Here is a 13,257-nt window from a genome sequence, read left to right on the forward strand (position 1 = left end):
CAAACACCAACTGCAACATCAGAATCACCAGAAACTCCAACACTAAAAACCCTTTCCATAAGTACTATACCCAATACATCCTCCAATGGATCGACTGAGATTCAAGCCATTTCAAACCATTCATCAATTCCGACATTGACTCATGCTTCAGGTAATTTTTGATTTCATTTGATTGATTATTGTCACACATACTTTGGTCCAGTGAAAGATTTTGTTTTGTGTGCAGTACACGCCGATCATACTATACAAAGATGTGGACATGCCAGGGTTGGACTGGAGTGGACAACGTTAAAAATCCTACAACACCAGTTTGTAGTCCAATAGGTTTCTGTGGAAGTACTTCCAAAGCTTCTCCTTCCAAAGAAACCTGTTGGGCTATAACATACCATACAAAGATCATAGAGTTATGGAACAGAGTGAGGAATACCAAAGTTTTGGCTGCAAAGAAAGTATTTTTATCTCTCCACACCAGAGACTCCCTGCTTCATTCCTGATGAAGGGCTTTTGCCCGAAACGTCGATTTTCCTGCTCCTTGGATGCGCCTGGCCTGCTGTGCTTTTCCAGCACCACTCTAATCTAGACTCTGATCTCCAGCATCTGCAGTCCTCACTTTCACCTATAAAAAGCAAGATCAACCTTGGGTTGAAATTTGATGGGTCCATTCAGAAATCTAATAACAGTGAGGAAAAGCTGTTCTTCAAGCTTTTGCTACGTGTGTTTCAGTTTTGGTATCTTCTGCCTGACAGAAGAGATAGGAAGAGATTTTAACAAAAGTAATATATCATATCAGTTGCATGACACTATGATCCTGTGCTATAAATTCTGTGTCTTATGATACAGCCCCACTAGCTACCTGACAAAGGAGCAGTGCTCCAAAAGCCAGTACGTTCAAATAAACCTGTTGGACTATAACCTGGTGTTATGTGATTTTGAACTATGACAAAATCATATGAAGATTTGAGTCCTTTTGCCCTGTGGTTCTCATCCACTATCACCTGTACTCAATTACAAATTACACAATCAGACATATCTTCCATTATGTATTAAAAAATTCTCTTTTGCACATCGCCTTCCAATGTTCTGCTTTGTACACTGATAACACACTCACCAATGATGACAGCATTTTTAATCCTGATAGTCTGTACAGTAAACACCACCCGACGTCTTGTCCCCTGTCTCTCTGACAGGAATTGCTTTCTCTGAAAACATGTTTTCCTTTTTTTTTCATACCAAAATGTCACTGAAAACAATTCACATATTTTAAAATCTGTATTATAAAATAGAGAACCATCACATCTCAATGAGCTGTTACAACAGTATGCTACAATAACTCCTTCAGTCTGAATGGAATCCACAATTATTTCATCAAAATAACACTATCATAAGTTCATTTTATAGCATTCCTATAACTGAAGCATTTTAAATGGCATGGTTAATGACTGTCAAATTAATGCGTCGAGCAAATGATTCTTCCTCTTCATTCATACAGCTGGCTTCACAACAAATCGAGAAGTTTCATCACACACCCCAACTGCAGGATCCAAATCAGCAGAATCTTCAACACTTAAACTTCTTTCTACAAATACTATACCCACCACATCCACCAATCGATCAACAGCGATTCCAACTGTTTCACCCTATTCAACAATCCAGACACCAACTCATGCTGCAGGTAATCTATATCTTTTCTCTACAATTGCCATTATAAATATTTGGTACATTACACAATTCATTCTTCAATATTTATCTGCATCTGATATATCAACAGCTGGTTGAAAGGAAAATGCAATGCTTTCAACTTCTTCAACACCTATAGGATCTGACTCAAAGATCCCACAGTCAGGGCACACTGCAGCACCATTTTTACAATTTCAAAAAGAAAGAAGAGCAGTAACAACAGACAAGCAAAAATCAGTGCTGACAATATTAACATGATTTCTTTATTAATATCTGACATTAGGTCTTCCTGCAAATGTCTCCTTTGCTTTAGGTTCATCAGGATACATTATTACATAACATTTTATGCATCTTTAATGTTCACATCAGATTTTAGTTTCACTTTCATTTTGCTCTGAAATCACATCAAACAATTTGATTGTGAATTTAAAGCATTCTTCACTTTCCAGAAGCTTCACACATAATGACAATAAACCTAACAGCAGCAACAAATATCCCTGACAACTGAGTCAGGGATGGAATCCTCATGCTCAGACTCCAATCATTCATCACCAAGGAATTCATGAATCTCCATTCTGACATTCTATTGATTCTGTTCTACTTTTCATCCCAAGTTTAATTGGCACACACACTATTTCATTGTCAGAACAGCCTGATACCATTTCAGCATCTGAATGTGGTACATCATTGTCAGCTTAAAATTTAACTCTTTTTTTTCAACATGATAGACATGAGCAAATTCCCGTAAAATATCACAAATTACAGGTTGAGACAAATTTGTCATCTTCCATCATTGATTAGGACAAGCTATTATTCATATCTCCTTCTAATTCCAATCCTCTTAGTAAATTGTTAGCACACTCACTGACTATCACAACATTTTTATTCCCATTATTCGACATGGTAAACAACACTGACGTCTTGTATGCTGTTTCTCCCACTGAGGTACATTGCTTTCTCTACACACAGGGCTTCCTTATATTTAATACCAAGGTGTAACTGAGCGTTATTTTAAAAAATGGCAGAACTGTCTTTATATCTTGACATGCTGGTACAACAGAATGCTACCTCAACTCCTTCTGTCTGAATGGGACATTCATCCATTTGATAAAAGGAATACAACCACCTATTCACTTTAAACATTAATATGGCTGAATTCCTTTCAATACCATGGCTATAATAACTGTCAAAATAAGACAATCAAGCAAGTGTCATTATTCATGCAGGTAGCTTCACAACATCTCCAGATGTTTCATCACAAACACCAACTGCAACTTCAGAATCACCAGAATCTCCAACCCTTCAAATTCTTTCCACAAATACAATACCCAGCACATCCTCCAATGGATCCACTGAGAATTCAGTGGTTTCAACGTATTCATCACTTTCTACACTGACTCATGCTTCAGGTAATTTTTGATTTCATTTGATTGATTATTGTCACATGTACCTAAACAAAAAGCAAGATCAACATTGGATTGAAATTTGAATGGTCCATTCAGTAGTCTAATAACAATGGGGAAGAAGCTGCTCTTGAAAGTAATGCTGTGAGTGTTTAAGTTTTTGTATCTTCTGCCTGATGAAAGAGTTTGGAAGAGATTACAACAGAGGTGAAAGGGATCTTTTATGCTCCAAGCCAGCAAGATGGGGAGATGGTCTTTCAAAGACGAATGCCATTAATATTTGGTAAATTACACATACGTTCTTCAGTATTTATCTGTGTTTCACATATCTGCAGCAGGTCCAATTGGAACTACTATGTTTTTAACCTTTTCAAGAACTTGGTTGAACTTTTTGAAGAAGTAATGAAGAGGATTGATGAGGGCAGAGCAGTGGACATGCTCTATATGGACTTCAGTGAGGCATTTGACAAGTTTCTTCATGGGAAACCGGTTAGCCAGGTTAGATCTCATGGAATACAGGGATAACTAGCCATTTGGATACTGAACTGGCAATAGACGTCTCCATATGGATTTCAGCAAGACGTTCAAAAAGGTCCTGCATTGATAGACTGGTTAGTAATGTTAGATCATATGGGATTCAGGGGAGCAAGCCAATGGAATCTTACCAATGGGCCAAAGAGTGGCAGATGGTGTTTAATTGAGATAAATATGAGGTGTTGCATTTTGGTAAGGCAAACCTGGGCAGGACCCATATGGTTAATGGTATGATCCTGGGGAGAGTCGCAGACCAAAGAAACCTTAGGATGCAGTTGCATAGTTTCTTGAAGGTAGAGTCGCATTCAGACAGAATTGTGAGGGCAGCATTTGGTACACTTGCCTTCATTGGTCATAACATTGAGCCTAAGAGTTGGGAGGTCATGTTGCGGCTGTACACGACATTATTTAGGCCACTTTTGGAATATTGCGTGCAATTCTGGTCTCCTTCCTACTGGAAAGATGTTGTAAAACTTGAAAGGGTTCAGAAAAGGTTTACAAAGGTGTTGCCAGTGTTGGAGGGTTTGAGCTGTAGGGACAGGTTGAATAGGCTGGGGCTGTTTTCCCTGGAGCATTGGAGGCTGAGGGGTGACCTTATAGAGGTTTACAAAATCATAAGCGGCATGGATAGAGTAAATAGACAAAGTCTTTTCCCTGGGATCGGGGAGTCCAGAACTAGAGGGCATAGGTTTAGGGTGAGAGGGGAAAGATATAAAAGGGACCTAAGGGACAACTTTGTCACACAGAGGGTGGTATGTGTATGGAATGAGCTATCAGAGGAAGTAGAGGATGCTGATTGAACTACAGCATTTGAAAGGCATCTGGATAGGTATATGAATACGAAGGGTTTAGAGGGATATGGGCCAGGTGCTGGCAAATGGGACTAGATTAGATTAGGATATATGGTTGGCATGGACAAATTGGACTCAGGTTTCCGTGCTGTACATCCCTGTGACTCTATGACTCTAACTATAGTGTCAGAATCAAAGATCCAACAGTCAAGGCACACTGCATCATGATTCACACCATCCTTAATGAAAAGTACAGTTGTGACTGCAGCTAAGCGCTAATCAATGCTGATATTAACTCAGTATTAACACGAGTTCCTCATCATCAGTAGCTTATCAGTTCGCTCTGCAGTTACCTTCTTTGCTTGATTACTGACAGAATACGCCGCGGTTTTGTAGTAAATATTACTCTCGGTAGACTAAATTAAAACACCCCTTTCAATCCATTACTGCTTCTTCACATCTTCGATTCTTAACAGCCCCATGCTGCAAGCTGTGTTTCAGCCAATTTCTACACCATGATGTAGAGAAGCCAGTGTTGGAGTGGAGTGGACAAAGTAAAAAAATCATACAACACTAGGTTATAGTCCAAAAGGTTTATTTGGAACTACTAGCTTTCGGAGCACTGCTCCTTTATCAGATAGCTGTGGAACAGGATCATAAGACACACAATTTACAGCAAAAGATTACAGTGTGATGCAATTGAACAAACCTAGATTGCTGTGAAGTCTTTCATCTTTTAGAATGTGTTGCAGGTTTCGGTTCATTAATATGTAAATCCCAGAAATTCTTTTAAGTCACATTCTCGAGATAACTTAAGGTTTTTCAAAAAAGGTGATATCTTAGTTCAGACAATGCATTAAAGGTTTGAGGTTACAGTCTGTCTGTATCCCAATCATGAGTCAGACTGGTACTATTTCCAAAATCGGAGTTTAAAAAATCTTACATGGATTGACTGCCTGCATTGACTACCTGCAGGTTGTGTGCTTTTTGAGCAAAATAGAATGTATCTGCAAATATAATTCTGCAAATGCAAATTCATCGCATAGACGTATATGTGTGTGTGTATGTTGGAGAGAGAGAGTGTGAGTGTGTGCATGTGTGTGAGTCTGAGTACACGTGAGAGAGTGTGTGTTTATATGTGTGCATGCTTGGTAAAGTGTGTGTGTAAATGAGATAGAGTATAATCCTGTGAGAAGTTGTGTGCGTGGGTGTGAGTGTGGGGCGTGTATGTGTATGTATGAGAAAGAATCTGTGTGAGGTGTGAGTATGCAAGAGTGTGTGTATATGAGAGAGTATAGAGTGTGGTGGGGTCGTCTGTTGTGTGACAGGTCCTGGTTGAGACAATCCCCATGGGCCGAACTTAGGTCCTGGTTGAGACAATCCCCATGGGCCGAACTTAGCTATCAGCTTCTGTTCAGCCACTCTGCTTTGTTGCGTATCCCGAAATCCACCTTGGAGGATGGTCACCTGAAGAGCCGAGGCTGAATGTCCCTGACTGCTGAAATGTTCCCCAACTGAGAGGAAACACCCCTTTCTGGCAATTGTTGCATGGTGTCCATTCATCCATTGTCATAGCCTCTGCTTGGTCTCGCCAATGTACCATGTTTCAGGGCAGACTTGCCCTGAAAGGGATAGACAACGTAGGCTGAGTCACAAGTACCTGCTGCATACATGGTGAGTAGTTGTCCCCACATGTAATGGTAGTATCCGTGTTGACGCTTTGACACATCTTGCAGTGTTTGCCATGACAGGGTTGTATGGTATTGTGATAGATGAAGGCTGGGCAGTTTGCTGCGAACAATGGTCTGTTTAAGGTGTTGTGAAGTTGTGGGTGTACCTTTAAGAGAGTGAAGGACTTGGCAAGTACACCGAGTGCTGGAGAATTTACAAAGTAACATTTTGATTAAGAACAAACAGCACTCACTGAGTGACCTGGAGACAAAAACAAATTTGAATTTGGCCAATCAGTTTAAATTTTACCCCAAAATAATACCAATTTCCAATCAAGTTTGAATTGAGTATATTGACAATCTTAAAAGCCAATGACACAATCTGATGCTCTGGGGTATAAGACCGGGGGGGGTGGGAATTGAACAGTTGAGAGGAGAATTGCCGATCTTAGCATGTACCAGACTGCTTGAAAAAATGTCTCTCTTAAAAGTATCTTTTTGATCAGTAACCTGTGATGTAGAAATTCCTAAGAAAAAGAAAAGACGACACAGGAAGATCCAAATACAAGATTGAAAACTGCCTGGTTTTGAGATAAGAAGTTTTGTTTTGTAAATCTTAATTGGGAGTTTTATCAGACTAGTATTATAGAAGGGAAGATAAAAGATACGTCTGAGAAAGAAATTGTAAATGGTATAATTATTCTCTGTTATACTTTAAGGATTAAAATTGTTGATTTTTACCTTACATAGTTCTTAGCTGCTCCAATTTTTACACATTACTGCATGGGATAAATCTTTTCTGTGTTGTTGGTTTTAAATTAAGCAGGAGAGTTTACCCTGTGTCCTAACAAAGGTTTGGTGGTTGTTCAAAGGCAAGAATTGGAGGCATAGGGAAGGTCTTGGTGAGATGCTCATCCTCATCGATAATGTGTTGTAGGCTGTGAAGAACATGGCATGGTTTCTCCACTCCCAGGAAGTACTGGACAATGAAGGGTATCCTATCGGTTGCATCCCGTGTCTGTCTCCTGAGGAGGTCATCATGGTTTCTTACCATGGCACATCAGAACTGGCAATTGATGATCTTATGAGGACATCCTTGAGCACCTTCAGGTGTCTATCTTCTGAACAGATCCTGTGTATGTGTAGAGCTTGTCCGTAGGGGATGGCTAGGGTGGAAGCTAGAGAAGTACAGCATCATGCAGGTATCTGTGGGTTTGTGGTAGAGTGAGGTACTGAGATGCCCATCCTTGATGGAGGTGTGTGTCCAAGAATGAGATAGATACTAAAGTGTAGTCCATGGTAAGTCTGATTCTGGGATGAAACTTATTGATATCACTGTGCAGCTGTTTCAGTGACTTCTCATCATGGGTCCAGAGAAAGAAAATGTCATCAATGCATCTGGTGTATAGTGCTGGTTGGAGATCCTTGCAGTAGCGAAGTCTTGTTCAAACTTGTGTATGAATATATTGGTGCAAATTTGGTCCCCATGGCTGTTCTGTGTGTCTGGATGAAGGACTGGTTGTCAAAGATGAAAACGTTGTTGTCGACGATGAAGTGGATGAGTTGTAGGATGGTACTCAGAGATTCACAGTTGTTGGTATTGAGTACCGAGGCTGTTGCAGCGATGCCGTCATTATGGAGGATGCAGGTGTAGAGTGCTGAAATGTGCATTCCGACGAGGAATGTTCCTGGTTCAACCAGTCCATGGGTGTTGAGTTTCTGTAAGAAACCTATAATGCCATGACAGAAGCTGGGGGTCCCCTGTACAATGGGTTTCAAAATGCCCTCGACATAGCCAGAGAGGTTCTCACACAGGGTCCCATTGATGGGCCGTCCAGATGTGTTGGCTCTGTGTATCTTCGGAAGGCAGTAGAAGTCCCCTATACAAGAGGTATGTAGGATGAGAGTGCGTAGAGTCAAAAGTCTTGACCAATCTGTTCAGACGTCAATGCTGTTCAATTGCCGGTCTACTGCAAGCGAGTATACCGACAAGTGAACAACCAGGAAAACTATAGGCAGCTATCGGCTGAACTGCCCAAAGAACACACCCATGAACTGAACAGATTGATCAAGGCTTTTGATCTAGTCCTTCAGAGTTCCCTATGCACACTCATCCCATGTACTTCACGCGTAGAGGATTTCTACTGCCTTATGAAGATACAAAAAGCCAAGACACCTGGATGTCCATCACATCAGGCAATGGGACTCTGTGTGAGAACCTCTCCGGCTTCGTTGAGAGCATTTTGAAACCCATTGTACATGGGATCCCCAGCTTCTGTCACAACACTACAGATTTCTTACAGAAACTCAGCACCCACAGATTAGTCAAATCGGTACATTCTTCATCATAATGAACACTTCAGCACTTTACACCAGTGTCCTCCATGATGATGACATCACTGCAACAGCCTCAGTACCCAACACTAACAACTATTCCTGATGAAGGGCTTTTGCCCGAAACGTCGATTTTCCTGCGTCCGAAATGTCCTGAGACCTTGGAGTGCAGATTCATAGCTCCTTAAAAGTGGAGTCACATGTAGATAGGATCATGAAGAAGGCCTTTGGTATGCTTTCTTTTATTGGTCAGAGTATTGAGTACAGGAGTTGGGAGGTCATTTTGCTGCTGTACAGGACATTGGTTTGGCCACTGTTGGAATATTGCGTGCAATTCTGGTCTTCTTCCTATTGGAAAGATGTGAAACTTGAAAGGGTTCAGAAAAGATTTACAAGGATGTTGCCAGGATTGGAGGATTTGATCTATAGGGAGAGGCTGAACAGGCTGGGGCTGTTTTCCTGGAGTGTCGGAAGCTGAGGGGTGACCTTATAGAGGTTTACAAAATTATGAGGGGCATGGATAGGATAAAGAGACAAAAGTCTATTCCCTGGGGTCGGGGAGTCCAGAACTAGAGTGTATGGAATGAGTTGCCAGAGGAAGTGGTGGAGGCTGGTACAATTGCAATATTTAAAAGACATTTGGATGGGTATATGAATAGAAGGGTAAATCTCTGTATTCCTGATGAAGGGCTTTTGCCCAAAACGTCGATTTTCCAGCTCCTCAGATGCTGCCTGAACTGCTGTGCTTTTCCAGCAACACTGTAATCCAGAATATGAATAGAAGGGGTTTGGAGGGATATGGGCCGGATGCTGGCAGGTGGGACTAGATTGGGTTGGGATATCTGGTCGGCATAGACGAGTTGGACCGAAGGGTCTGATTCCATGCTGTACATCTCTATGACTCTATGACTCTATAACTGGAGTGATGAATATGCCCAAATACATAAAATCCCCCTGTGACCACTTAAATGGGAATCAAGATTCACCCTCAAGACCAAGCACCTTCGTAAGAACATCCATAGGCATAGCCTCTGATTTTGCAAAGTTAATCTTGTACACCGAAAAGGTGCCAAACAAGCTGATATATTGTATCAGGCAAGACACCAAAACTGTTGGATTTGACAAAAAACGAGGACATTGTTCTCATACAAAATCTGTAGTAATTTTGACCACACTTCTGGAGCCGATATATTAGGATCCCTACGAATGGCCTCCGCCAATGGTTCAATCACCAATGTAAAAAGCAATGGCAAAATGGGACAGCCCTGTTGGCTGGCCTAAAAATACTAACATTGCTTGATCGTACCCCATTGGTGATGACCGCAGCGAGAGGTTCACTGTAGAGAACCTTTCCCATTTTATAAAGGCTTCGGCCAGGCCAAACTGCTCTTAAGTATAAAAAAGGTACGGCTATTCAACTTAGTCAAATGCCTTCTCTGCATCTCGGGAAATCACCAATCCCTGTATTGACTGTTGCTGACACACTTGAATTTCATTAAGCAGCCTCCTAACATTATTGGATGATCTGCAGCCCTTTATGAAGCCCGTCTGGTCCTCTTTAGCAATAGAAAGTAACACAGTCTCCAGCCTTAATGCAAAAGTCTTAGAGAGGATTTTAAAGTCAACATTTAAGAGTGAAATGGGCCTGTAAGAAGCACAGTCCTCTGAGATCTTCCCTTTTGTAAGAATTAGCGAAATATGGCCTCTCTTAGAGATGGCAGGAAATAATCATGACTGTACGAGTCATTGAACGTGTTGAGCATCAGGCCTGACAATATGTTTCTAAATTCCTTATAGAATTCGCTGGAAAGTCCATCAGGACCGGGTGCCTTTCCACTCTGAAGCTGCTTTACAGCCTCCTGCACTTCTTGCTCTGATAAGGGGGCATTGAGAAAAGACTCTTATTTGGGGGTCACACCTGGGAGCTCCAGATCCTTGAAAAAGAACTGCATCTTGGCCCACCCCTCCTCACAACCCCCAGATTGGTATAATTCAGAATAAAATCTCTGGAATGCCGCATTAATCTTTTTGAAATCACATATTCGGTTCCCAGACCCTTCCCTAATCTCATAATGGCATGAGGGGCACTCCTTTTCCTGGCGAGATATCCTAGGTACTTGCCCAGCCTGTATTGCAAAGGTAAGCTCTGTCTTTGCTGTCTGCCTGAGCACGGAATTCAATGCAGACCGCAGCACCATAATCCTCTGTAGCTTGTCCAATGAGGGCCGATCAAAGTAAGCCTTCTCAGCTGCCTTCAACTATGCTTCAAGGAGACGTTGCTGCTCACCCTTCTGCAGCTTCCTTTGACATAGTAGGAAATAATTAACCCCCTGGCATAGGCTTTGACAGTTTCCCAATGGATGGACGGGCTACTAACCGAGCCTGAATTAATGTCTAGGAGCTCCTTAAATTCCTTACAGAAATACTCCACCAACTTATTATCCATAAGGATAAAGGAATCCATTCACCAGTGCCTCAGGCCCACTATAGCATCCTTAATCTTAACCAACAGGTACACTGGAGCGTAATCGGAGATAGTAATACTACCAATCATACAAGATGCCACCAAGTCCAGGGTTGCAACGGGGGTCAGAAAAAAATCAATTCTGGTGTGACATCTGTGTGGATTGGAAAAAAACATAAAATTCCTGCCTCTAGGGTGGACACGCCTTCAAATGTCCACTAACCCTAACTCCACACACAGATCCACTAATTGTTAAGTTTGTACTGAAGGTGTCGAGGGCCTTTGGGAAACCTGTCTACTGTGAGATCCATAAGACAGTTAAAGTCTCCCCCAATAATGATATGCCAAGACTCGAGACTGATCAACTTAGAGAACGCATCTACCAGAAATTTGAGGGGATGGGCCAGAGGGCAAAAAACATTTAAAATACCATATTCTTCCAAGTTTATCAGGGCTTTGAGGATTACAAGCCTCCTATGTGTATCTTTAACACATTCTAGTAACTTAAATGGGAGATTCTTCCTAACCAATATAGCCGCTCCCATACTTCTGGGATTAAAAGATGAAAAGTAAACCCGATCAAAGCCATTCTGCTGTAGATTCAAATGCTCCCTACCATCCAAGTGTGACTCCTGTAATAAAGCAATATCCACCTTTTCCTTTCCAAGATTCCAGAGTACATTTTTCCTGTTAATTCGTGAGTTATTCCCCTTGATGTTCCAGATGCACCATTTAATCAAGTCATTAGCCATAACCTTCTGCAGTAACATTTCGATTCCAGAGAGGAGGAACTCGAATTACAAATTGCCAAGCCTTAGTGTCACAAGATCCATCGGACATAAAAACTACATAAGCTAAAACCACTACAGTTAACAAACCTACAAAGCTATCAAAGATTATATACAACAAAAATCAAAAAACAAACCAACATATAAAGCGCCAATGGCGCTGGATAGGGGAACTCACCCCCTGTCCAAAGGTAGCATCTACACATCCCAAAATCCAATTTCCCATCTTGCTGCCAATGCTGCAGCCAAGGCATTTAAATACCTGAACTGGGCATAAACTGCCCATAAGTAGGCATCCAGCCATCCCAACCATTTTCCCCCCTCCTAGCTAGAACCACACTGCAAACACAAACAGAAAAGAAAGAAAATACACGACAAAATAACAATGTAAACAAAGAAATTTTGAAAAAGATAAGTACCCCACCCATTCTTTAGTATAATTTAACTTAGAAATTGAAAGTACACACCCCAGCCACCCCCAAGTATAATTTGGACCAGATTGTTACCAACAAAAAAAAGGAAAAGAAAGCCCTGACCGGACTTCCTCTTTTTTTAAAGTAAAGTAGGGACATACCCAAACAACACTACAATTTGTACATACTAAATTGTTCAGATTAAGTTAATTTATCCACAAAGTCTCTTGCCTTCTCCTATGTGTCAAAGAGATATACGGATCCATCTAAGGTGATCCAAAGCACCGAGGGTACCTCAGAGAGTACTGGGTCCCAAGCTCCCTCAGTCTTCTCTTGATGCCGTTATAGGGTTTTCTTTTCTGAATCATCATCGCTGAGAAGTCCTGGAAGAACATGATCTTACAGCCCTCGTAAACTTGGGCCTTCAGATCCCTCCCTTGCATTCTGAAAACTTCCACGATTCTCTCTGTATCTCTATTGTGATGAAACTGCACCAAGATAAGACAAGGACGTTGGTCCAGACCTGACCGCCGCGCCATGATCCGGTGAGTCCTCTCAATCTTCAAGCTTCTCATTCCAGCCTCCAAGTTAAGGAATTTCAGCAACTAGTCCTCAACAAATTCCACCGGCCACTCACCGTACTTACTCTCTGGCAGACCAACGACCTGATTATTTTTTCTCCTGCCCCTGTTCTTGAGGTCATCAACCTGGTCAAGCAAATTACGGACCTGCATCTCCAGGGCCTGGATCCTATCCTTGGAGGAACCAGTATCAGCTTTCACCACTGTGACTCTGTGTTCTACCTCATCCGTCCTTTTCTCCAGGTCTCCCAGCTGCTGGTCATGCTTCTGCAGCACGATAGAGATCGGGGCCAGCTTTTCTTCTATCTGCTTGCTCAACGTCTCGCGAGGTTTTGCGAGCTCCTTCACCAGGACCTGGTAGGAAATCGAGTCCAAGGATCCTGCAGGCTGGGCCGCAGACCCAGCCTCAGGCATATGTCCTCCCTTCTTCAGCATCCCTGGACAGCAAAAACCAAGGCAAGTTGCTCTCTGACAGTTTCCTGGGACTCCATCACCTTTCCAGAGTCCCAGGATATTGCGGTGGTCTGGGTAAGGGGTGTTAGGACTTTGTCCCGCTTGCGATGCGGTGCGGAGCTCTGCAACATGATCTTCCTAGATCGTAG

General features: G+C 42.0%; 1 protein-coding gene across 1 annotated transcript in view; it reads left to right on the top strand.

Moving 5' to 3' along the window:
- nol6 (nucleolar protein 6 (RNA-associated)) overlaps nt 1–2,075 on the top strand; it is a 109,570-nt gene extending 107,495 nt beyond the window's left edge. The window contains exon 24 of the mRNA XM_043700311.1: nt 1,961–2,075. Coding sequence (XP_043556246.1) covers nt 1,961–2,075 — 115 coding nt within the window. The remainder of the gene's footprint in view (nt 1–1,960) is intronic.
- Nucleotides 2,076–13,257: the final 11,182 nt, after the last annotated feature.

Source organism: Chiloscyllium plagiosum, chromosome 1 (assembly GCF_004010195.1).
Source record: "Chiloscyllium plagiosum isolate BGI_BamShark_2017 chromosome 1, ASM401019v2, whole genome shotgun sequence".
Taxonomy (NCBI): domain Eukaryota; kingdom Metazoa; phylum Chordata; class Chondrichthyes; order Orectolobiformes; family Hemiscylliidae; genus Chiloscyllium; species Chiloscyllium plagiosum.